This window comes from Pantherophis guttatus, chromosome 2 (genome assembly GCF_059756535.1).
Source record: "Pantherophis guttatus breed Tessera chromosome 2, ASM5975653v1, whole genome shotgun sequence".
Lineage (NCBI taxonomy): Eukaryota > Metazoa > Chordata > Lepidosauria > Squamata > Colubridae > Pantherophis > Pantherophis guttatus.
Window position 1 is genome coordinate 79,021,513 of NC_142064.1, and position 27,072 is coordinate 79,048,584.

At 38.5% G+C, this 27,072-nt stretch overlaps 1 protein-coding gene across 1 annotated transcript; it reads right to left on the bottom strand.

The window, feature by feature from the left end:
- Nucleotides 1–25,094, bottom strand: PLIN2 (perilipin 2). The gene is made up of 9 exons (XM_034410502.2): nt 24,917–25,094; nt 22,446–22,500; nt 22,166–22,361; nt 18,975–19,057; nt 17,630–17,915; nt 16,228–16,412; nt 14,257–14,391; nt 11,484–11,774; nt 1–1,462 (listed from the first exon to the last, which is right to left on the bottom strand). The coding sequence occupies exons 2-9, from the start codon at nt 22,473–22,475 to the stop codon at nt 1,325–1,327; spliced, it is 1,344 nt and encodes a 447-aa protein (XP_034266393.2). The 5' UTR covers nt 22,476–22,500; nt 24,917–25,094; the 3' UTR covers nt 1–1,324.
- Between the last annotated feature and the right edge of the window lie 1,978 nt (nt 25,095–27,072).

A 27,072-nucleotide genomic window follows, 5' to 3' on the forward strand; every position in this document is an offset into this window, starting at 1 on the left:
TCAAATATCAGTTCAAACTTTATTTCCAAGAGATTTCAGTAAATATTTCTAACAACTTACATACTACATCTGATATTAAAGACGCTTGCTTTACATTACAAAGGAAGTAAATTATTTTTTAACCCTAGCTTTATGGAATCTACTAAATTAGCACCAAGAAATGTCCTCATATTCCCACAACAAATAGAAACAAAGTTCCAGTGGCATAAGAAAAGAATGGTGATGACAACAAATAACAATCACACTTCTACAATGAGCAGAACCTGCAGGATAAATGCCATTTTCTCATATTTTTGCCATCATAGTACTTGCATCTTTATTGTTCTTTTCTTCAAACTCCTCCCCTTTTAGAAGGTAGTTTTCATATATCCTTTTTGAGTGTGTACATTACTTCTCTTCAGACTCATTTAAATCTTAAACTTTATTCTTATATAAATGTAAAATCTAATGGGGAGTTGTGTGCTTTAACCTAATTATTTAAAATAAAAATAGTATTTCCTCTATGTAGCTGCCAGTTTTCTATCTGCAATGGATTTTAGGGAGCGGTATCAAGTTATGTGAATCCACAGCCAGAATATAGGTTTATTACTTTAATAACATTTTGGTTGATATGTTATTAAAGCACTGACATATTGGACAAGAACCTTATACTTTAAAGAGACACTAAATATTTTCATTGCATTAAAACAGCCTTTCTCAACTATGGATCTCCCAAATGTGTTGGGATTGTGTGCCTTGTCATCTGGGAATTGCACTCCCAATGTATTTGGGTAGGGCAAAGAGTATAAGAAAATTGTTTCAAAAGTTTAATACACCTAATCACACAATTACAGAGAAATGAACAATCACGGAGAATTGAGCAATGTATTATTTTAGTTTGAAGTTTTTGCAACGGGTTAAAATATAGATATGTTGCTCAGCATAAGTGCTTTGCTAAGAAAGGAAGGAAACTTAAGACAGCAAATCATCTCATAGGCCACATTTCAGGTGAATTGTTAAGGCTATTGCTTCAAAAGCCATTATTGGCCCAATTGTGGTCTAAGCTTCAAAGGACGTTTAAGACCATTTCAATACATTTATCTATCACCTAAAGCATCTATGACTTATCTTAAAATACTTGTCTGTGTTCTATAACAATGAATCAAGAAGCTGAATGTTGGCTGATCTAAATTAAACAAAGATGCACTCTCCAATAGCTATCATCCCATAAAGCAGAATTGTAATTAAGTGTGCATATGCACTGCATGTGTATCTATATGCAAGTAGATGCACATCACTCACACAGAGCACACACATACATTGTATTTAAAGGAACAGTTTTTTCTTATGCTTCCACTATTTGTTCCATGGTGATTGGGCCATTTGCATGGGAATAGTCAGGCAGTCCTTCTTCGTCCAAATCCGAGATGTCCGGTATCTCATCAGATTCTGAAGACAACTCTGTGATAGTGAAATCTGGAATCTATAGAAAAAATAATCTCAAATAAATTTGAAGGCAACATTTGAATTCTACGCACTTTCCTCCCACACCTTACCCCAACATTAAGCTTAGGAGGTTCGTTTAATGACCGATCAAAGTTACAATGGGACTGGAAAAAAAAGACTTTTTCAGTTACAACCTTCACAGCATCCCCATCATCATGTGATCATCATTATTTTTTATTTTTATTTTATTTTGAATTTGTATACCGCCCTTCTCACTGAGGACTCAGGGCGGTGAACAGCCAAATAAAAACATCAATTACAAATATTAAAATACAGTTAAAAAATATATATAGATTTGGCCCCATTAATTAAAACGATAAACAAAACAATTAAAAACACTTAAAAAGAATTAGGATGCTTGGCAATTGGTTCTTATTTATGATGGTTGCAGTATCCAGAGGTCATGCAATCACCTTTTGTGACCTACTGGCAAGCAAAGTCAATGGGGAAAACAGATTCACTTAACAACAATGTTACTAACTTATCAACTGCAGTGATTCACTTATCCACTGTGGCAAGAAAGGTCGTAAAATGGGCAAAATGCACTTAATAAGTGTTTCACTTAGAAAATTTGGGTTCAGTTGTGGTCATATGTCGAAGCTAGTGCCCAATTAATTTGTGGAATCCTTATTACAAAACATGGTGATATCACTAACCGGGGGAGTTCTAAAAGGGGATTGGATAAATTAATGGGAGACAGTTTTTTTCAATAGCATGCCTCATAAAACTAGTTGCAAGGAAACAACGATAGAATAAAGAAGGATAAGTTTTCATCTCCTGTTTGAGCGCATCCAATTGTATAAACCAAGTGACAGAATAGAGAGATGCCTCGTTGGCCCAACCCAACTGGGTGGTTGTTATCATACAGAGTTGTAATCTCTTAAATACACAAGATACAGATAACTAGAAAAAAAATATCATTATTCAAAAAAACTGAGAATACTAATAATGTTCACAAAGAGTCTGATTGAATGTTACCAGAAATAACTTTTCATTACAATTTTAAAGACAATGAACACTCCTGGAGACCAACTGCTAGTCCAGGTTTATTTCACATCATTTCTGTTAATGAAATACGACACTCCAAAATATGATACTCCAGTATTTTGACTGAAAAGTTAGTCAATGGACTGAACATAACTTTGCATTAATGCACTGTACCCCTTTCATCTTTGCTGCAGCATATCCTGATACAACTAGGAAAATCCCATCTCTTCATTTGTATATTAAAATAAAATGATTTTATCTATATAAATAAAAATGTAAATGTTCGTTTGTTCAAAATCTTAAATCTCCGCTCCGAAAGTTCTTCACCAATTGCTTTGAAATTTGGACACAACGTTGCATTCGAATACGCGCGTGTTTTTATATACCTATATTATATAGATGTCACACCTGTGACAGGTAAAAATGGTAAAAACATGTTTTTGAAAAACAGCGCCATCTGTTGGACGTAAAAGCAACACACGCTATACTAAATATTTTATGACTTTAACGTCGCAGCACCACAATGGCAGCCGCGAGCCGGGTCTTTTCCCCTCAGCACTGCCGCCGCTAAACTCACAAGCAAAATGGCGGGAAATGTCAACCGCTGCGAAGCGTCCTCCCAACTAACGGAGTATGCCATACCTTTGGCAGGGACCCCGATGCCGCCTGTGGTGCGGAGAGCTGTAAAGGTGAAGGCGGTTATACCAGCTTCACCTTCTTACACCCGCGGCAAAGTATCCTCGGAGGCGTCCGAAGACAAACCTCTGGATGGCTGCTGGATTCAAATTATTTGTCGGCGGCCAGCATCCCAGAGCCCCAGGAACGTAAACTCACCGACAGCAGCCCGGGCGGAGGCCTCCGCCAATCCCATGATGCGCAGCTCTCCCAATACAAACACCAAATAGGTAAAAGTCCAAGAAAGCAATTGATTAAACGACGTTACAGTCCAAAAAGAAACATACAGAAAGGCAACTCAGGTCTGAATCCAATCGACCGAGTGAAAAGACTGGTGGAACGGAGGCAAAGTAGGCGTGACTTGAGCTACAGAGAGAAATTATTGGCGCTCGATCAAAAAATATTGTATACCCACAAGACTGAACCACAGCAACGCGTGGCCGGGTACAGCTAGTTGCTAATAATAGTCTTCAGATTCCTGTTATCTCACTAATTACTGTATGTATGTGACTACTGGTAGGACATGACATAAATGCATACATCATTCTTTTAATTTATCTAAAATGATTGGAATTGACCTTGAGAATTTCCTCTCCTGCTGAGTTGTTTTGTGGTGGGGATTGTTATAGTGTGTGTGTGTGTGTGTGTGTGTATGTGTATTCTATTTCTCTGCTTTTTTGTGCTGGTTATTGACTGAATACTTAAAAAACATTGAGAGAAATATTTTGACTATGTGGAGGTGTAGTACTTAAAATAATGAGTTGGAATAGTAGACAGACTAAATTTAAGTTTGCAATCAGCTGGGAAAAGTATAACTATATATTATTTTGATATATCATATATTCTGTTCTTTGAGATCTAGGATCTACATTTGATGAAACTGTACTAATGGATGTTTAAAAAAGCACATAAGGGTAGTTAGTACTGTATATTTAATAACTGTTTAAAAAGTAATGTACAAGCCCTGTGGCAGTAAAGGGTCCTTTACTTTTTGATAGTAAAGATGGTAGCTAATGTCATTTTTTGCTCCAGTTAACTGCAAAGTATTTCAGAAAAAAAGCTCATAGATTTTTCTCTACAATGTATTCCTCAATACCTCAATATACAAGTTGTATTGACGATTTTAATGGAGCGCAAGAACTCAGCTAGACTAAAGACTTCAAAAGACCTACCGTACTTTATTCTGAAAATTCAAAATCACTGCAAGCACTTAACCGAATTCAGTTAAGAGATGTTCGGTGTTTTTTAAAATCTAAAATGTAGTGAATACTGCATACTTTTTTTCTTGTGCATATCAAAATGGCTTTAGAATAGATTATTTATTTCTTATATTCTGGTGAACCAAATTGTGGGACTTCTCAATAGGCCCCGCTGCAATCTTAGACTGTGCTCCAAGGACTCTCACTCTGAAATTTCAAAATTATACCTTAATTCTACATGGTATTTTAATATTTCAGCATGCAGTACTTTTTTATGAAGTAGATGAAGAAGGACATATGCTCATTTTTTAAATAAATCATGGCTGTATTCCTATATTAATACTCTAGGATGCATTTAAGACATCTGTTTGTGGAACCATGGTTGCTAATCAGTCAGCAAAAAGAAAAAAAGGTTTAGAAATTCTAATTTTATAGAGCTGGAAAAATGGTTAAAGACTTCCTTTTGTCACCTGCCAGAAATCCCACAGATGAATATTAAGTAATTTATAGCCTCCAAGATTTAAACCTGAGGCAACTGTTTTCACAACATTTTGTTCCTTGAAATGTCTATCAGAACTATGGAGGATGAGAAAATAAGAGAGCCCAGTCTGGAGAATGGATTGACTTACAATCATCTGATTCACTTAATGACTCCCATATAAAACAGTTGTAAAATCAGGTGCAGTCACACGGATGCCTTATCTTATGTCCTTCATGACCAATCCTAATTGCAGAGAGCTACCTGTAATTTGCTGTTCGGTTATCAAAAAACAACAAAAGTTCCTACCTGAAATTCAGGCCAACAATGAACAGCTGTTTACTGAGACAGAATCTATTCACTGGTTTTATGTATTTTTACATTGTTATAAAGATTGGGGACATCACTAACTGAATAGCAAATTATAGGTAGTCCTTCGCATTTAGGATTTTTTTTGAACGAAAACTGAAGAAATCAGGAAATATCAGCAGAAATCAGGAAAAATCTTTGCAAATTGTGGTCGTATGACTTTGGGATGCTACAACCAGACATAAATGGGAACCTATATGCCAAGTATCCAAAATATAGTCATGTGACTCAGTGGTGGGATTCAATTTTTTTTTACTACTGGTTATGTGGGCATGGCGTGGCGTGGCTTGGTGGGCATGGCAGGGGAAGGATACTGTAAAATCTCCATTCTCTCCACACTCCACTGCAAAATCCCCATTTCCTCCCGATCAGCTGGGACTCTGAGAATAGATGGAGGCGGAGCCAGTCAGAGGTGGTATTTACTGGTTCTCTGAACTACTCAAAATTTCTGCTACCGGTTCTCCAGAACCTGCTGAATACCACCTCTGATGTGACTGCAGAGGTGTATGCAACATTTCATTAAGGTCAGAAATCCTAGGACCTTTGGGAGATGTTGTGCTTACATTGAAAGCAATTTTTTTTGCTTAAGTTAAATCGATATATACTTACTATTAAGTTGTTTAGTTAATAAAAGCTTAAGTTATTATAACTCTTCTCTCTGTATAATTATTTTCTCTCCCAATTGGTATTGTAGCTTTCTTTACAATATTTTATTATTAAAAGGAATAGGTCTTATATGCCACTGTGATCCATAGAGACTTTGCATTAATTTGCAGTTCTTGTCAAAGCTTCCTTTTTAAAATCCCCAACATCAGTGATCTGGGGCATGGGGTGGGAGTGGGGAGCCTGACAGATGCAATATTATGACCTTGTGCCAGTAGCCACATCATTTTTCTATATATCATAACACTGCATGTGGGTCCCTAGAAAAGAGGCACAGGGCCTAAAAACATGCTGCTTCAGCATTTTAAGATGAATTTGTTTTAAAACTTCTTGGCCAAAACTTAAAGCCTATTGTATTTCTATCTTCCTTTAAAGCAGGGGTCAACAACCTGCGGCTCTGGAGCCACACGTGGCTCTTTCACCCCTCTGCTGCGGCTCCGTCATTCAAAATATGCATCACAACCGCCAATGTGCGGCACCGGCCAGCATGCGATTTATTGAGCTTTTCAACCCCCGGTAGCCCAACCATGGATAAATCCAAGAAAAGAAAAGTTTCAGAAGAAAATAGAACATTTAATTCAACTACATTTGCTAGTTTTGTGGCTGCTCAAGAAATAGTCAGGCACAGGAAGGGTTTTGTGGCTCCCGGTGTTTTCTTTTCTGTGGGAAAAGGGTCCAAATGGCTCTTTGAGTGTTTAAGGTTGCAGAGCCCTGCTTTAAAGGAATAGGAATCACTTTTGGGGTAGAGAGAAGTCTGTGGCTTTCCAAATGACCTTACTTTACAGCTCCCATCAGTATTGGTCACAGTCAAGGATCAGGAAAAATGGGAGATGTAGTTCACCAGATCAGAAGTTAAGGCCTCTTTCCTACCAGGCACCAGATAATAATTGGTGTCGGGTACCAATTGACATTTCTGTCTATAAGTTTATTTTTGTGTATGTTATTTATGTTTATGTATTTATATTTTCAGCATTGTTGTCAAAGCACTATGTAGACGTACCATGTGTTTTAAGGAATTACTGTATTATCCAACTTTGTGCCAAAACATCTCAGAATGCTTTTAAAGACTGCCAGTCTTCCAGCCTAGCATCACTACCAAGCAGCTAGTACAAGTTTGAATTTGGAATCGATTTTTTTTAGAGCCAAAACATTTTGGTCTATGAAGTTATTTATTTATTTTTTAAAATTTGATTTATATGCCGCCCTTCTCCGGAGACTCAGGGCAGCTTACAATGCGTTAAGCAATAGCCTTCATACTTTTGTATATTTATACAAAGTCAGCTTATTGCCCCCACAAACTGGGTCCTCAATTTACCTACCTTAGAAAGGATGGAAGGCTGAGTCAACCTTGAGCCTGGTGAGATTCGAACTTACAGTAATTGCAGACAGCTGGTGTTAATCACAATGCTATCGGTCTGCTGAGCCACCAGGCCCTGTTGCCTGGTTTTCAGAGAAGAACCAAAGATGATCACAAAGCATTCATATAAGTTCAAGGCTCAGACCTGCAATGCAATTTGGGCAACAAATGTAGTTCAGATTTTCTATACTGATGTTGTTATTTATATCTTTTTTGAAGGAATGGCAATGGCTCAGCTGCTTGGCTTGGAGTCCTGATGGGGGCTCTGTTATGAGCGGATGATGGACTTAACAGGGAAGATATCACAAATGTACCATTCTTGCCTTGTTTTTTATTTTGTATCTAATGTTCATTTTAAGCCACCCAGAGCCAGACAGGCAGCTTGTAAATTTAATAAATAAATCTTAATGCTAATTTATTTTGATCATTTGTAGTTTTGTTTAATCTGATATTCTGAAACTTCCTTTGTAAAGTTTGTTGCATGTTTACAATAGCAAGGCAGCATCAACTACATAATGTATCACGTCTTCTGCAGTGTAGTGTATTTAAACCACTATCTTTACCTCATGAAAGAGCCAATCTATTGTCAGTCACCATCACGTTTCTTCCAGCCCTCTTATCTTATGGGGAAAAAATAAGCACTGACAAGGCAGAGCTCTTAATTTATTTTTATGAAACTTCCCAAGTAGGAACATCTGGCCCCTAATGTTTGAGACAGCAGGTGACAATTTTATTTTCAAAAACCGTATTGACCATTGTTTCTGTATTTTATAGTGAGTCTAGTACAATGGTGGATTGCTCCTGGTTCTGGCCAGTTCTTTAGAACCGGTAGTAAAAGCGACGGGAGGCTCCGCCCACCCGCCTGGACATCATAATTGACGATCTGTGTGTGAGCTCCCGTTGCGAACCGGTAATAAAGGTAAGTAGAACCCACCCCTGGTCTAGTAGCTGGAGGATAATTATTACTGACATTTTATGAAATGGTCTTCTGAACTTAAGAGAAGCTATTCAATATTTTTGTACAAGAAAGTGTAACCAGAGGAGCGTGCATTAGAGCAAGTAATAGCAATAGCAGTTAGACTTATATACCACTTTATAGTGTTTTACAGCCCTCTCTAAATTAGAGGGCCCCAACAATCTGGGTTCTCATTTTACTGACCTCAGAACGATGGAAGCCGTGAGACCACCTTAATCCTGTTGCACAAAATAATGTGCAACTTGAAGCTCTAGCAGTCCACTTACACAGACAGCCCTAACTCAATTTGCTCTTGAAAGGCAGCCATATGATATTTTAAAAACTAACATGTTTCTAAATGTTCTACTTTAATTTTTATTCCGCCTTCCTAATATGGAATTGTATCTGAGAAAGATTGCCCGCCACTGTTTCTTCAAGTCAACTTTGCTACGGCACATTTTAATGTTTTTTAAACCAGCTCTTACTATTTTATAAAAGCCAATGATACTAACCAAGAATATTACGAGTGTTTTTGTCCATACAACTGAACCAAGTTAAGAAACTGTGCTTTGCTCTGTTTTGATATAATGCCAAAATTGTGCCCCAGATCAATTTCCTATATTCAAAGCAGGAATACTCCTAAATCTATAATTAGCTCTTAGGTCCAATTTTTAAAATGATTTAGAATATCTTGTGCCATTTTATTTTACTGCAGGAAGTCAATGCACAGATGGAATTGTGCAACCTGAAGAAAACAGCGTATTTTTCGGAGTATAAGATGCACCTTTTTCCCCCCTAAAAGGGGGTGAAAATTTAGGTGTGTCTTATACACCAAATGAGGCCCTGCCCACCCACTGGCCCCCACCCTTTGGCCTCTGCCTTGCAGCAGTTACCTCCTTGCAAGCAAACAGCAAGAAAAAACAGCTCTTTTCAGCTTCAGCACAGCCTAATTACCACAAGTTGATTAGATCAGCCTCCTGACTTTAAGCTAATTTGCTCTCAGCTGTTTTGCACAGGGCTCTGCTGCTTGCTGTAAAGAGGTAAATTGCTGGAGCACATTTTTTTTTCCTTGTGCTAATCAAGCTATGTTGAAAATGAAAATGAAAGTAAAGCAGGCTGTTTGCTATAACCAGGCAAAATTGCTCAGAGGTAGAGACAGAGGGAGATTTCTTTTTCTTCTTTTCTTCACCAAAAAAGGTAGGTGCGTCTTATGGTGCGTCTTATACTCCGAAAAATACGGTAGTTATGCATATCTATCCAAACAAGTGTTCTCAAATTTATGGGTTAAATTGCCGTTCTATATCGAGATAACACATTGTAACTTAAGAAGCATTATTTTGTTAGATTGCTGCTGAAATTAACATTATCTGTTTAAGTAACTAGATAATGCCCAAAAGGTGATATGCCAAAATAAGCTAAGAAGTTAATTAGCGCCGTTTAGTAACTTCAGGAATGCATTAAGGAAGGAAATTTAGACACTAACTCGTGATTAGTCTAGGGACGCTGTGGCTCAGTGGCTATGACGCTGAGCTTGTCAATCAGAAGATTGGCAGTTCGAATCCTAGCGCCCCGTAATGGAGTGAGCTCCCGTTATTTGTCCCAGTTTCTGCCAACCTAGCTGTTCGAAAACACATAAAAAACGCAAGTAGAAAAATAGGAACCACTTTGGTGGGAAAGTAACAGCGCTCCGTGTGCCTTTGGCATTTAGTTATGCCAGCCACATGACCACGGAGACGTCTTTGGACAGCGCTGGCTCCTCGGTTTAGAAATGGAAATGAGCACCACCCATAGAGCCGGAAACGACTAGAACGCATGTGCAGGGGAACCTTTACCTTTATCTTAACTCATGATTTGTTGAAAATCCAGATTTACAGAAGTGTGACCTAAAAACAGCTCCCTTGCTGTTTTATTCTATTTTATCAATTTGAATAGACTCTTAGTCATTGAGAACATATCACCTCTCATTCTACAGCCTGCTTTTTCTATATTTAGACAAAACTATTATCACAGTGTTTTGGAAGTTTTGGAAACTGCTAGTGTAATACAGCCAAGCAATAAAACAAAAGACATACATGTATGCTTGGGATAAACATTTTTTTCATATCCACAAATTCTCAATTATAAGAGTCAGGGACTATTACACAATCTGATGGATTGTCCAAGACCACAGGATGTCTGAACTGGACCCCAGTAGCTTAAAAAAAATAACCACCAAATCACAACCCTCCCTTTGAGAGCCCTGTCAAGCAACAGAAAGTACGATCAGATTAAGCTGAAATAGTAACGCTTAAGCAGCAGATAGTTAGTAAAGCTGGATGGGGAGCCACAGAAGGAAACAAATGCGGCAGCAACATTGAGCCCATCTAATTTAGATGTAATGCATGAAATGCCGATTAAGGAACCAGTTTATATTCACCCAGTTTTAAAATACAACCCAGCTCAATAATAATTGAGTCACAATATAGAATATAGAATATTTGTAACCATACTTGCTTACACAATTCAAGAGACAGACTTTGGCTGCTGAAGCATTTATTACTTGAGAGCATACATGGAGAATTCCAAGGCGAAGAGCTGCCGAAGACAAGCTACATACCCGCGTACACACAGCATGAATCGAATTGAGTGCATAATACTCGAGGTTACTTCCAATGGAGTGATTAAGTAGTACAAAGTCTTAGAATTTTAAATACTATAAATGTTCACAGCACACGAGGAACTCTGGAAAAGGGTTAGTCATAAACATCATTCAAACAGAGTAGGGAAGTTGATCAGAGTGCTCTTTTAGTATTTAAAATAATGTGGCTTATGTCTTTTAAGAAATAGCATGAATGCAAGGCACCGATATTCTGATTACCCTAGTGTATTTTTTCCAAAATTATTTTCTAATTAAGTGGTTTATTTTATTTTCTAATATACATTGGAAAGTTTTGTTTTAAATATATTTCAATATATGAAGATGGGGCTTCATAGCTAAACAGCTGAACAAGGTGTGGTCTCCAATGTGATCAGCTGAGGTTTAGAAGTCATAAGGCACCCACATTTTTCAGTCCACTTAAGTGAAGGACATACAATTCAACTTAAATGTGCAACACTATTTCATTATGACAGTTCCCTTTGACTAATGGAAATAGGACAAAATTCTGCTAGTGGCTAAGCCACCGTGTTAGTTAGGGCACAAAGTGTACATTTGCCCGCCGCAATTTATTCTTCCTTTTCTTCAGGCCGTTTGTTCTCCTGGTTGGTTTTTTTATCCCCTTCACCTTTGTGCTCACCTTTAAGAGAGCCAGCCAACTGTGGGTAAAAGGGACCTACCAGCCAGTTGAGGGGTGTGTTGTTAACAAGATAATCCATCACGTCATCCAACGATTCTTTCATTTTCTTCAACTGCCCTTTACTGGAGGTAAGAAGGTTGTCAGACACTTCTCTGAAAGAAGAGGCTGACCGGAAGCTTTTGTACACGTCTCCTGCAATTTCCCCAACGTGGTGAACCTGGTCCTGAATGTTCTGTGGCAAACCCTGTATGCTGGACACCAGCGTGAGGCAGGTTGTCTGAAGCTGCTGACTGAGGTTCTGTGCAATCGCTAGAGTGCGTGATTCAATGTGCTGAAAAAAGAAAACAGCTCTTAGTAGACGAATAGTTCTTTTGCAAATAGTTTTTTAAATTTCACCACTTAAAACAGTATCTTTGCAATGCTTCATTAGCGAAGGACGTAGGAAAGCCTATTAAGTAAGTTATAAGGGGAGCAAGAACTTCCCGTATGGACATAACCAACTTTGGAAGCAAAATTGGATTTAGCTGGGGCATTGTAATATGATTTGATCAAATCCCACCTTTATTTATGAGCCCCGGTGGCACAGTGGTTAAAGTGCAGTATTGCAGGCAAACTCTGCCCACAGCCTGGAGTTCAATCCTGACAGGGCTCAAAATTAATTCAGCCTTCCATCGTTCCGAGGTTGGTAACATGAGGACTCAGATTGTTGGGGACAATATGCAAATAACACTTCTACATTGTAAACCACCTAGAAAGTGCCTTTAAAGCACTGGGGTGTTATAGAAGCCTAAATGCTATTGCTATTTCAACCCACGCAATGTGGAATGGATCCATCTGCCCTCCTGTAGGATGCAGCAGAGATCAAAATAGTTTGCCAATTCTTCTTTCCACCTGCAGCGTAATAAAATTTTCATGCTGTATAAGAAACTCTTCAATCCTCTAGAACAGGAGGAGAATTTGTAACGATGGTAGAATTGATTTTTTAAAAGTCTGCCTTGCACTCTTCAGTTCATATTCCATTAATATCTAGCGTTTTGAACTCTTCAGTTATATTCCACTGATCCTTATACTGGTTTGTATCCTATAAAGCTTTTTAAGGAGAAGGAAATACTGCCTTTACAGCTCATTATTTTCTATAAAAGCTTTTTGGAAGGAAGCAATTAATGAATAGTAGAAACAAGAATTAAATTTAAGCGAGTGGTTTAATCCTAAATACAATATCATAGCTGTAGTTTTAAGGAAATTTTTCAGGACATTTTATTGTTAAGTGCTTCAGGTATACTCAGCATTTGAAACCAGAAGCCAAACAAAAGGTAATTACTGGCAGAAAATAATCAGTGCAATGGAGACACTGCTATTCTCTAAGTGTGAAGCAGTGAAATGAAGCTGTTTATTTCCTCTTGTGCTCTAGTCTACTTATATTAATTTCTTCATCAGCTTCTCTATGAGATTCAATTTTTTTCAAAAGTTTTGCTTCCTGAAAGACTTTAGGCGATTTGTGATAGACCTCTTCAAACTGAAAGCAAATATAATTTCAGAATGACTATCACTTAGGGATCTTGAGAAATACGAAATTAACTTTTAATAATTCTAAGTATTTAACTGCATGTTTCCAACACTGCATGACTTTAACTGGGCCCAAAGCATTTTGCCGCTGATTTTCATTTATACATAGCATCAAATGCATTTCGTTGTAGTACCTAACTGTAGTCAGACAGCAATGATGGATTTCAATTGACCTAATACTATTTTTCCATTGTGACAATGTCCTGGTGAAACTTTCCACCATATGGGTCACTGACAGCACTTGTCATTTTTGAGAAAGAATTCCAAATGTGAATGCAGACAATGTATCTTAAGTGAAATGTTGCACTTCATGGTCTTGCATGCTGTAAGAAGTTTGCCAACCAGCTGAATGTAGTTTAGTGCTCTGTAGTTGCCAAGAAAATTCTCAACACATCCTTGAATGCTTTCCAGGCAATTTTGTCTGGCTCCACTAATAGATCTTTGAACTGCTTGTCATTGGTGACATTATCTGATCTGCGGACCAACAAAAATGCTTTCCTTAATCTTTGCATCAGTTAATCTTGGAAACATCTATCTCAAATAACGAAAACCTTCACCTTACTTGTTCATTGCTTTCACAACATTTTTCATCAATCATGAGTTGTATGTGAAGCGGAGGCAAAAATATCTTTGACAGGTCAACAAATGGTTCATGTGCCAGATTTTTCTGTCCTGGAATCAAATTCTTTTGGAATATATCTTTTTGATTAAAATGACTCTTTTGCACAGCTGTCCCATTTGTGTAAGTAACCATGATTTGATTTGAGCAAAACTTGGTATATCTGAGCTACATTCCAAGCAGCACAACCACTACACTTTTAGATCTCCACAGACCTGGTGTACTGGATGTGCTTCAACAACAGTTGCATGTTTTTGTATGTTTTTTTCATGTGTGCAATAACACCAACAGGTATTGAAGGATATAAATTGCCATTGTATTAAAAATGGAAGATTTCTTTAGAACAGCGATAGGTTAATTTACAGATTATTTTTGTGATTAGCAGCCAAAAATCTATAACATATGCCTCGAAGTATTCAGGAAGCAAAATCTTTGTCATCCAGCGATAGCAAAGTCATATATTTGATGTCAGCTCTTGACTAAAATGTTTCTGGTTTAATTGTTAGTGCTGCTGCATGTGTTACACAATGAAAAAATTGTTAACACAATATAAATCATGAAGATACCACTTTTAAGTGGAATCAGTTCTTTCTTGACGTATCCTCAGCATGTATTCCTTTCCACTTACCTCAGCACTGTGTGAAGCAGCCTCGCCATTTGAGCTAATGTTTTTCTTCCATTCTGTCCAGGAATTATATAACTTCTGTTGGGCATCTTGAAGTTTCACGTTAGCATTAGTCATGTTCTTTCTGGCATATTCCAGCTAGAATGCACAACATACCCAATTTTACAAAAGCATACATACCACTGTATTTTTATTGCTTTTAAAGTAATGACCAAAAAAACCTGACACCCCCTCCCCCCCAACAAATTACACAAACTTCCTCTTGGTGTATCATTACTACTGGCCCTCAGGAAAAAAAAATGATGTTAAGAATCTGATCCTATATCTGTACTTTTAAAAAAGGGAACTTTGGTCTCTTTTGGACATCTGGCTCAGAAGAAGCAATAGTGACTCTTTTGGTAGCTGCAAGAGTCGTGACTCATAGCTGGTAATTCACGACTGTTATGTTGGCTGTGCCCTTCTGAGAGGTTCACAAGCAGGGGTGAAATCTACTTACCTTCCCAACCGGTTCGGAAGTGCATGTGCACGCACAGACCCTCTGCGCATGCGCAAACCCTTCTGCACATGCGCAGAGGGTAAAAAAAGGAGGAAGTAACGACGACCGGGTGGGTGGGTGGAGCCTCGCACCGCCATTGCTGCTGGTTCTCTGAACCACCAGCCGCCATCACTACCGGTTCGGCCAAACCAGTCTGAACTGGGAGCATTTCACCCTTGGTTCACAGCCAGGTGAAATGCATGTTTGAAGACTAAGCCTCCCCATTTTCTTCCCATTGTTGAAAACCTCTGAAAGATCCCCAGACACTGATGCCCATTAATTTGGTTGCTATTGAATTAACAAAACTTGCAGTATAGTGGCTTTGGACATATATGTCCAACAGAGCTCTCTCCAAAGGAAGTCAGAGCTGGAAATGGGAAAAAATTACCATCTTTTCCCACAGAGATTAAATGGGAGAGGCCACAGGTATCCAGTACAAGTCGAAATTACGCAAAAATTATGAATTGTGCCATCAAGATGATGCAAGCTCCACATTTTGTATTTTCAATTCAACATCATAGAGGGGAAGAGTGGAGCTCAAGCCAGAACACAAATTTCATCGGTTACTCCTCTTTGCTTCTGGAAGGCTTACAAGATGGTGGTATCCTTTTCCACTGTTGTAGAAGGGGAAAAAAAGGTTCTATAGAGGTTTTTAAACACTTATTGCCAGATGATACTTTGTGAAGAACTATCTGGCTGCAGAATTACCCAATTTCCACTCTACATGAAGAGGTCATGTGGCCTGTTCGGCTTAGCACAATTTGCACTGTAACTTGTAAGATTTGATTTATGCCTTTGTGTTGTGTGAAACTAGGACGCTCTAGTTATGTTCAACAACCTATGGTTAAAGTAAGCTACGCTTAGTGTGATGTGCGAATGTGTCCTATGTGCAAGGTAGGCATTTTATTTAAGTTCTAGGCTCTTGTTTCATGTACCTTATATTTGATCCTGGGAACAAAAGCAATTCAGCAGTGAAGACTGAACCTCCCTGTTCAAAAAAACAAAACAAAACAAAACAAAAAAACCCATCCATGGAGAATTGAAGGAGTGACTAATTTGTTGCATAGTTTTGAAGAAGTGATCAAACTTTTTTCCATAATCTTGATATCATTATTAACTAGCCTTCATTTGGGGTACTTTGTCTACAAGCTTTTGGAGGAAAGAACATAACTGATGCTTGAAGATGTCTCAAGGTTGTTGTTGTTTTTTAAAAGTTTATTTCTGTTATATTAAAAAAATGTGACAGGTAATTTTATTTTATTCTCTAGTCAGGTGATAAATACCTTAATTTTTAAGATTTGATGGGAGTTCAACCTTGCAAGTATCATTAAGTCTCAAAGTCCACAAAAAAAAAAAAAAGGAAGAGCAAAGAAAATACAGATGTTCAGGAAACCACAATATTACTGATACAACCTACTTAAGAAATATGTCATACTTACCAGGTTAACAGTATAATTGAGCTGAGAAATTGTCTCTTGGCTTCTGAGCTTAGCATCCCTAAATGCATTTAGAGCCTGTTCATAGGCACGTGCTCGGAACTTTAAAGACAAAGAGCCTAGTCTAACATAGTAACTTAGGTTCTGGTCTCCGGTTTCAAATCCTTCAATGTTGGTAGCTTCTTTCTCTGCAGAGTCAAAATATAAACCTATTAGTTTATACAAACCTATTGTCATCAGGCCCATACCATGTACATACCACCAAAGTCCAAACTACTCCTTAATGATAAATTGGCTGGTTCAAATCAGGAAAAATTACTATCGTCACACAACAAGGAGGAAGGGGTTCCCTGTTCAGGGTCAGAGGTTGCAAAAACATAAATTCTTTGAAAAAAACCATGACAGGTGAGGGACTACAAGCTGGGCTCTATTGTTAGAAAGCACACAGTCAGAACTAATCTCTAAACCAGCATTTGTATACCGCCATTTTTCTCATCTGTGGCAATTTTAAGATATGCAGATTTCAGTTCCCAGAATTATCCTTTATTAATTCTTACTTCCCCCTTTTATTGGCTGTACACTTTAGTATTATTATTATATTCTATTGTTTTGCAAGTACAAGTACTTCAGTACTGGAGACAAATTGTGTGCCTAACCACACTTGGCCAAATAAATAAAGTATAAAGAATTGCTGGTTGGAGAATTCTGGGACTTGAAGTCCACATATCTTAAAGCTGCTAAGGTTGAGAATTATTGGCATAGAGCAAAAATTGTTACCTTCCTCACTGCAACAAAAACTACTAATCAAATCAAAACAGTAAACTTTCCCATCCCACATGTGTATTACCGTTTTCCCAAAAATACGACCTACCCTGAAAAGAAGTCCTAGCTTGATTTTTACACGTGCGCCCAAAATAAGCCCTACCACCCAAAATAAGCCCTAATTAAGACCCCGCCCACTCCAGGGTGCACAGGTAAAAATTAAGCTAGGGTGAGGATGGGGTGGTGATGGAGCTGCCCTAATACTTACCTTTGGACAGTTGCAGTCAGGCCTTGCACACCCTGACACCTGCCTTGCTGGCCTATTTCTTCTGCAGCTGGCAAGGCTTTCCTGAAGGCCTCTGCAGCCAGTAACAGGGCTCCCGGTTCTGTTGTGTGAGTTATTGGCTGCAGAGGCTTTCAGGAAAGCTTTGTCAGCCTTGCTGGCTGCAGAAGTTCCTGAAGGCCTCTGACAGTGAAAAGGAGGCCAGGGGCCATGAGCGCAAGTAAGTTGAGCCAGTGGATGACACCCCCTCCCAAAAAATAACACCTGGTGCCTTTTTTGGTGGCAAAAAAAAGGGGGGTTCTTATTTTTGGGGAAACACGGTAGTAGCTTTGGTCTCCGAGTCTTCCAGCAGATCCTTACCCAGCTCTTCTGTGGTATGTGGAAGGTACTGATCAACCAGAGTTTCAGACTTGCTGAGTGCGGTATCCACCCCAATGGTCACTAGGCACACCATCCGACTCTGCAGAACAGTGTTAATGCTGCCATGGACTGCGTATTTAGTGAGCTCCACGCTGTCCAGAACAACCCCTTTTGTCTTGTCAACAACTTCACTCAGGGTGTGTGTGACTGTATCCTTGGCACCAGTCACAGTGGTTGTCACGGCGTCCTTTGCACCAACAACTGCATCCACAGCATTGGCAACCACCTAGAACAAGTTAAAAGAATATACAAATGTAGCTCAAAGAATATACAAATGTAGTCTATTTGCTTTAATGATCAGTGATGTCAAGAGGTATCAGGTACGTCAAAAACAAGAGGTCGTAGGTTTGTTGTAAAGGAGAAAAAGATGTAGATTGAGAAAGCAGAATGTATAAACTTGTATTTCATGTCTGCCTTCTCTTAAAAGAAAACAAAGCCTCTGTTGAAAGAACTTAAGATAATTTAAATACATTCAGGTCGCCAGGCCTAAATGAATTGCATTCTAGATGCTAGTGGAGGTGATTTGGAGCATTTCCAAAAAGAGACACAGGCAGTCCTCAATTTATGACCACAAATGACCCCAAAATTTATGTTGCTGAGAGATTTTTGCTCCATTTTACGACTTTTCTTGCCACATTTGTGAAGTGAATCATTGCAGTTGTTAAATTAGTAACATAGTTAAGTGAATCTGGTTTCCCCATCGACTTTTGCCTGTCAGGTCACAAAAGATGATCACATGACTCTGTGACCCTGCACCCGTCATAAATGTGAGTCAGTTGTCAAGCATCCGAATGTAAAACATGTGACCATGGGGATGCTGCAATGGTCGTAAGTGTGAAAAATGGTCATAAGTCACTTTTTTCAGTGCTGTTGTAATGGTCACTAAGTGAACTGTTCTAAGTCAAGGACTATCTGTATAAAAATATTTTGCATCTTCCTTGCTCACGGATTATACAGTATAGAACATTTCAGAGATACGAACAGGTTTTATGGAGAGATGGAACCTCCTATCCTAGAAAGATTATATGATATTTTATATGTGAGAATTTTGAATTAATCTGTGCATGAAACAATAGATGTCAAATCCATGAACGAACCTATTTTTTTATCGACTAACATCATTGTCAGCCCTTCAGGTTTATTGCACATCTTCCTGAAGTTGATTAGATCTAATCCAATTTAACCGCACCTCTAAATGATAAGTCCTAATCCAGATCATTTGAACACAGCCCAATTACAAGATGATGGGATTAAAGGCAAATAAAAATATGCTGGAGCAACCTACCTTACCAGTTGGTTGATAGAGTATAGGCAATTTTTCTTCAACTTTGTCCAATCCCATGCAAGCATAGCTATTGGCCACTGCAACTGCAACAATTAATGACAAAGTTCAGGTATTTCTGACATGCCTTCCAACAATTCTAAATTTCAACAATTTTAATTATTGATCCGGCACTATAAGTAGAATAATTTGATATTGACAATATTTGAAAAAGTACCAAAAGGGCAAGTAAAGTTATTACAGGGTTGTGGAGTGTCATTTATTTATTTGTTAAATTTATTTGCCGCCTATCTCTCTATGGGGCTACTGTAGGAGGCTGTACTACATAGTAAAATAATATTCATCTGTAGATGTTTGGCATGTGCATTTGTGTACATATACAATACAGACACATCACTGCACAAGATGTGTGAAGATATGAATGGACACGTATCACAAAAGCGCTACATGAGACTCACAGCATATGGAAAAATACCAGAATGGAGATTTCTAAAAAAAAAAAAAAAGTTCAGTAAGGGATGGTTTTCAAAATAAGAGATGGTTCCTAGGTAAACTGGATGAGGTAAAGGCTTTCAAGTGGAAAAATACCAGAGGTTGTGATAAAAGTGTCAACTACGTGCACCACAGGCTGCATACGAGTGGGGGAGGGGGTGTTGGGGTGTGGCATGAGCTCAGGCAGGCTGGAGAAACAGGGCATGTGGTACTCTCTGTGAGTTAGCAAAGGGAGGCCGGAGAAGGGGGGGAAGGGCACGGGGTGAGTACATATGTGCAAGTGTGGGTAGGCCAAGAGGGCACGGAATATGCGCATGTGTGAGAATGTAGGGAGGCCAAGGAAAGCGGAGGCGGGGTGTGTGCATGTGAATACACAGTCAGAAAAGAGGGTAGAAGATATTTGCATGTGTGTGAGCATGGGGAGATCAGGGAAAAAGTATACCTTTTGTGTCCATGCAGGCAAGTGCAGGGAAAAAGGGCATGGGGTGAATGCATGTGTGTGAGCACAGGGACACCAGGGAAAGGGGGTACAGGGTGCATGAGTGTGTGTGCATAGGGAGGCCAAAAAAAAAAAAAAAAAGAGGTAACGACTGTGGGGAGGCAGGAGAAAAAGCAAACCGTGCGGGGTATATGTGAAGATAGAGAGACAAAAGAAAGAAGATACAAGGTGTGTAGTCGGAATTTCAAGGACAAATCCTAAATCCCTTTGTTCAGCACTGGTGTAATTTAAATTGTTGCTGAATGAATTCAAGGGCTACCTGTAATGAGGTAAATTCCTCTGCAACTTAAAGTCTAAACTTTGAGTAGGTATGCATATGCATATCTTTGTAGGAGTAAATTAAGTTTTTAGGTCAGAAATTGGGCAATAAATGCTATAAATCTGCATTTATTTCTACGTGTCCCGAGTATCTTGATATACTATAAAGTTGGAGTTCTTATGAAACTTTCCTTGAAAGGAATAGCTGTTCTTTGAGGAAAGCAATTGGTGGTCTTTAAACTCGTTACTAAACAGCGTAAGGAAAGCCATGACAGAAGTATATAAAATTATACATAACATAGATTAACATTGTGTGTGAGAGGAATGTTTTTCCTCCCTTTTCATATAATGATGAAAATCAAAGTCATTTACTGGAACTAAATGCAGGTAGGTTCAGGACCAATGTAAGGAAACCTTTTTCACACACACACGGTAAATAATAAATTGGGCCCTTCATGTCAGCCTTGCCCTTTGGCAGTTGCCTATACAAGCCCAAACAGTTACCTTGGCAGAACCTGTGGAAGTAATTGGCTATTGCTTTCTTCCTAAAGCTAAGAATGAATGACTGTCCAAAGTCATCCAGCTGGCTTTGTGCCCAACATGGGACTGGAACCTAATATCCTGGTCTCTAGCCTTGTGTGCCTTAACTGCTGCATCAAACTGGTTATGCCAGTGTATCGTTAAACAACTGAATTTGCTACCCACATGTGGAACAGCAACAGCTAGTCTTCATCGAACAATTGTTCCATGGTTTTAAAAAAAAGACTGGACAGATTCATGGAAGACCAGTCTAGCAATGGTCATTAGTAGATTATTTATTAGTTCCTTCTTTACAAGCCACAATGAAAGGGTATTAAAACAGCCTTAGTTTGTGACCTTTCTCCAAAACTTCCAATGACGCATAATATTGGAAATGGCCCTTTGGTCTGATCCAGCAGGCTGCTCCAAATTAAGGAAGTATCAAAAACTAGTTCAGCTTTATTTTTGCCATCATAAAACAGGAAGCCTCCTGAATTTGTCTTTTAAGGGCAAAGTTGAACATAACGTTCCCAATAGCAAACTGAAAGAGCCCTCTAAAAAATGACCAAGTATTTCCCGGCCTGCTTGTCACTTTGCAAAATTAGATTTTCCCTCTGAGTCGTCACCCACACACAACAGAGTACTGTATAAAATATAAGCCGGAGTTTCTGACAGTGAGGCATTTAGAAAGTAGGTGAAAGGTAAATGCAGTCTTTGGGTGGAAGTGGGTGAAGAGTGATGACACAGCAAGCTTGAGCAACAACTATTTATTTATGCATCATCTTATGAATCAAAGTTCTTTCATGTTCCTGACACATAAGCCATTAGAATGTTAATCTCGGAGGCTAAACCTATTTTAAATTATAAAAACCCGAAGTTCAGCCATGGCATTAGCAAGGTTTGCTACAGACATTAGTAAACATTCTCCAAAGAGTTATTATTTGAAGTAGGTCCAGCAAATGACATGTTGAGAAAATGTTTTGTTTGAGCGCACATATTTTGTGTGCCGTCAGGGCCAGTGACATATTCAAATTCGAAGAAAGGGATGTAATATGCAGCAAGCAGCATATGACACATTAGGAGGAACTGACCTCCTGCCATCTCATCTCATTTAATCTCTCATTCCATCCACCTTTCACACCTATTTCCAAGTTTCCAACTCTAATCTAATCTAATCTAATCTAATCTAATCTAATCTAATCTAATCCACCATTCTGCCCACCTTTCACATCTATTTCCAAGCTTTCAACACTCCAGTGTCAAGTTTTGTTCACATTCTTTTAAGGAACTAGAACAACAGAGATGTAAGGGTATCATATAAGCAAAAGGTGTTAGAAGTGCTTTTCAGGCTAAAAAACAGAAAGAAATGAAGCGGACACACTCTTAAAGTTCCAAAAAGGTGTGGAGAAGAAGTATTATGGCTTACTTTGTGGCTCTAACTTTTGGATGATGGGTAGGGCACTCGTCAGGGCCACTGCTGTAATAGTCTTCACTCCTTTCTCCGCCATCTCACAGACAGATTTCAGATAGGGGTAATTATCTTTTGTGTTGACATAAGCAGAAGAGACCATATCGTAGGTGGAACTCACCAGGGGCAAACTAGCAACCCTGGAAACTACGTTCTGCAAAAATACGGAATACAAGATGATTTACTCACAATTCTTCCTCAAAAGTGGCCTAATAGTCTTTATTTAATTGAGACATACCTGCTGGGCATCAGCCAACACCGCTGCCATCTTTTTGCCTTGAATGTTTTAGAGTCTAGTAAAGGATTAGAAGTAGTAAAAAATATTTTTAAAATAAATTTTAATCTTTGTCAACAGCAAAATATTTGATACCTTTTATTAATTTCTAAACATGTGTTTTGTGCAGGGGATGTTATAAGTCTGAATATTGGAAATCACATCTTTTCTAGATATTGCAGGACAATGTGCAAAAGTGCCAAAATGTACTCTTTCTAAGCAACACTCAGTAAAGCATACAATAGGCATAAAACATCTAGAAGATTTTGACAAAAATTATTTCAGTGTTTTTAACACTTTCAAGACAGTTTGACTTTTGACTTCAAAACTTGCTCAATTTAAAAAGCTAAAATTCAGCAGAGGAAACTTAAATTTGAATCATGATTAATAAACTGGGAGCTATGTTCTGCATACAAAACCATAAAACAGGAGGCTTTAATAATTTGATTCCAAAATTAAAGCAGACAAGTGTTTTTATATTCCAGAATGTATTGATAATTTTCATATCATATGTTTGACTAGTATATTGTAAATACTTTAGCTCCACTTCTGGGCGTGGCAGTATTCTTCTGAAACCATGTTTATTATCCACATTACATAACAGCATTATTCTTACTAAAATGTTCTGAAATGTCGATCTAGTTTATGAAAAGATGATGTTGAGTATAGTCATAAAAATCTGAGAAGTTCTGCTTTAATTTATTTGGCTACTATGCATACAACATTTCACTCAACAGCAGGCTTTCTTTGCATATACAGTGAGGCTTACCGGTACTTTTTATTCTAACCAGCATTTTAAAAAGAACTTATCTGAAGGCCATACAATTAGCAAAAAGATTGGAGTTCAAAATTATGCAATAATATTGGTACAACATTTACATCCTTAATCAAACAAAAGATAAACAAGCTTTATTGGATAGCCCTTTATTAGGGCCAACCAAAATGGCCCACAGGATTGTGCAGACTTCACTTTTACCAGAGTATTTTTTTAATGGGGCAAAGTTATATAAAAAGCAGTATTCTTTATACTATGAGGTGTGCATATAGAGAATATTTTGCTTTGTCTTTTAAGAAACTTAAAACACATTCCATTCAATATTCCACAAAATTCAGTCATTACTATTTAATGGAATGTAATTAAGTGGCTAAAAAGACCAAGGTGGTCTAGTGGTTAAAGCTCAAAGCTAGAAATCTGGAGACTGAGTTCTAGTCCTGTTTCAGGCACAAAGCCAGCTGATGGCTGGGCCAGTCACTCTGTCTCAGCCCTAAGGGAGGAAACAATGGCAACCGACGTCTGAAAATGTTGCCAAGAAAATTGCAGTGACTCAGGCAGTCCCAAGAGTCAAAAATCAAGCCATTTTTGAACAAACACCCACATATACTTAACCGCTATAGAACAAACCCACTATACTACAGTGAACCTTGTGAATCGATGCATGTTGCTCCTCACTCATCTTAAATTTTTAAAGCTTTTTAAAAATTTCAAGATTTTTAAAGCTTCAGGATTGGGGTATTCACTAAATAGGTATTTAAATGGGATATTTAAAGATACCGGAAAAGAAGAAATGTCGGAAATTGAAACATACAGATCTTTCAAGTAAGCGAGAAAACAAGTTCTACTTATAAATTAGGACCGACATACTTTTAAATGCATATATTTAAACTTTCCGTCTCTTTTCCGTAGCAGGATATTTGTTTCGATTCTGAAAAAGGTTTGATTTGGCGGGGTTGGGGTTTTGCTTTTGCTTTTAATCCGCCAATACATCCGTTAAATATTCCTAATACTTCAGCTACCCGCCAACACCCACCGACTGGAATGACATCCCAATCCTAAAAGCTGTAAGAGAAGTTGAACACCTTTTCCCCCCAGCAGCCACCAAATTCATCGATCGAGAAGGAAGGGATGGGGAATTAGTTCACCCTGGCAACATTTTCTGCCCCTTCCAAAGTTTTCTCTCGAGGGCAAACGCAATCCTTTTGCGCCGTATATTTTCTCTCGGAGTTCAATTTTGTTTTGTTTTTTTACACGAAGCCTGCTATCATACAAATGCAGCCTTGGGAAAGACGCATCTGGAAACCCACCCAAGCATTTCTTTAGCCTTTGCAAACACACAACCCTTACCCGAGGTGCTTTAAAGCCGAGTCCAAGAGAAACAAAAGGCACTATAATTCTACAAATTCAGAGTAGAGGTACAGCCACTTTTTTTTTTCTCGCAAGGGCATGCAAGAAAACCTAAGGGGAAAATACTTTTCCCAAGTGATGGGACGAGCAAGCGTGTTTCCAGAGCCACAGTTCTTTACACCGAGGTGCAGGGTCATTCATCTGTCTACTTTACCTCCTCCGAGGAGGCTAGAACGGAAAGATCCGTCCTCCCTACTAGGCAACGGCTACTTAAAACAGACACCTTGCCCCAAAAGAGTAAGTAACTACTCACCCGGGAAAACCAGAGGAGACGTTGCTTTGCAAAACCTTTACAAGGAAGCTCGCTCGCAACCTATGCCCGTTAACTCTCGAAGGACTGTCACAACTCGGGTGCCGCCCCGGGCAATTTATGCAGCGAAGCCACCCACTCCCATCGACAAACCCTACAGCCCACATCTCGCGAGATAGCTACAGATCCGACCGCTAGGAGCAAGCAAACTTCGCCCTCCTCTCGTGATTTCGGGCCAAAGACCTCGCTTTCTCGAGAAGTTCCGTGTTGGAAGAGGAAGGCCGTTCGAAAAGCAGCAAATTGCACCCTAAATTATTATTATATTTTATTATTTTATTTTATATTTTGGTTGCTGTTTTGGTCCCTCGCCGTGGAGCGGTGCGGAAGGCTCGCTGCAGAGGCAGGGCGGGAAAAAAACGATTGCAACGCTTTGTAGCAGCCCTGAGGTCTTAGGAGAAGCGCGTAAAAAAAAAACCGAGCGAAATGTAGCGTTTGCAAACCGGGTAGCAAAAGTCATGCCCCATTGAGCATACTAATAGGAATGTTTGGATGGTTGGGTTGCAGCTAAAACAACAAGGAACGCGCTTTATTTGGAAGTAGACAATGCTGTATTGTTTTCCCAGAACTTAACGATAAAATCTCCCAAGTCTACCTCTGCTGCTTGGGACTTTAAGGACGTGGTTAGTTTGCTTGATTTACGTCGTGTTTTTCATTCCCAGAGCTCAAAGCAAGAGACATACCACACTTTTTAATTTTCTCTTCTCTTTTCTTCTCTTTCGCTTGACAACAATTCCAGAAGGTGTAGTGTAGGCTAAGAGAGTGAGTTGTCTGTTCTAAAAGTTATCCAGTGAGGTGCCATGCCTGATAATGTACTTAGAATCTAGGTCTTCTTAGTAGACATGTAAATATTATATATATTATACAAATAAGTATGAAATAAGAGTGTATATATATATAAAACAGTAGGCATATGGATAAGTTGAAATTAAGAAAAAATTCTGATAACAGAAAACTGTTAAGTGTAATTGTGATTTTAAAGGTTAAAAATGTTGAATAAAAATATTAATGAAAAAAAAAAAACCTAGGTCTTCCTACTCCTAGGAAGTGTCTTAACAATTACTCCCATCTTTTTGCTCTATTTTTCTGAGCAAAAAATGCTCTGAAAAATGCCTTTTAAAATGCAAGTGATTGGTTTTAGCCTACACTTTTAGCATCCCCTGGTAGTTTCTCATCCAACCAGGTTTGGCTCTATTGTCTTTTTGAGATCAATCTAAGTTCAACTACGTAACATCTAGGGGCTTATTTGATAAAAGTATATAGTGCCAAATAACCTATTTTGTAGTAAAATGCGTAGGACCATGTGGGCATGACTTTGGATTTATTAGGGCTCATTAAGCAGGCATAGGATTGCATTTGAGTTTGAGCTGAAATGGTCCCTTCTGGTTTTAGGTTTCTTTGATTCTAGCTTACAAGTAATAAAAATTGGCTTTTTTGTTCTGGTTCAATCTTTAGCAATTATTCTACAAAAACCCGCATTTTCTAGTTTACAGTTATAGAAAACCAACAGAATAGTAAAGGTGGAAGGATGTGCGCGGATCATCTGCTTTAGCACTTGGCAATGTGTAGGTAAAACAGTGAAATCCATCCATGAGAAGTGGCTGCTTTCCATCAAACTAAAAATATACCAAGTTCCTTCAGTCTAGCCTCCCTAGGGCATGTCTTCACATACTGAATCATCTTTATAGATGCCCTTTGAATCCTAATTTTCTGGAAATGTAGTTTCCATACCTGTACACAACACTCTCAAGTATGGTCTCACTAGCACCATATATTATAGAGAAGACTAACGGTTGCATGTGTCTTGAAGTAATGCTGCTTCTGATGCAGCCAAAACTGTAATAACCCTTATGATGACTCATGTTAAAACTTTGTAATGATCATAGCCAAAACTTTCTCAGATGTTTCCAAGCTACGAACTTGTATTCTCAGTAGTCTTCCCATTTATGCAGATGACATTGCAATCTTATTCTATCATCCTACATATCATTGACTAGATATCCCAATTTTGCATCTTTCACAAATTTTAAAAAAAGCAGCCCATCAAACTCATCATTCAGATCATTAAAAAAAAAAAGCAGAATACTCGCCCCCAAATTGAC

Coding starts and splice junctions, on each gene's coding strand:
- PLIN2 (XM_034410502.2), bottom strand. CDS start 22,475: ATGGCAGCGGTGTTGGCTGATGCCCAGCAG. Junction 16,413..17,629: donor ACATACCACAGAAGAGCTGG/GTAAGGATCTGC, acceptor TTGACTCTGCAG/AGAAAGAAGCTACCAACATT. Junction 14,392..16,227: donor TCAATTATACTGTTAACCTG/GTAAGTATGACA, acceptor TGTGCATTCTAG/CTGGAATATGCCAGAAAGAA.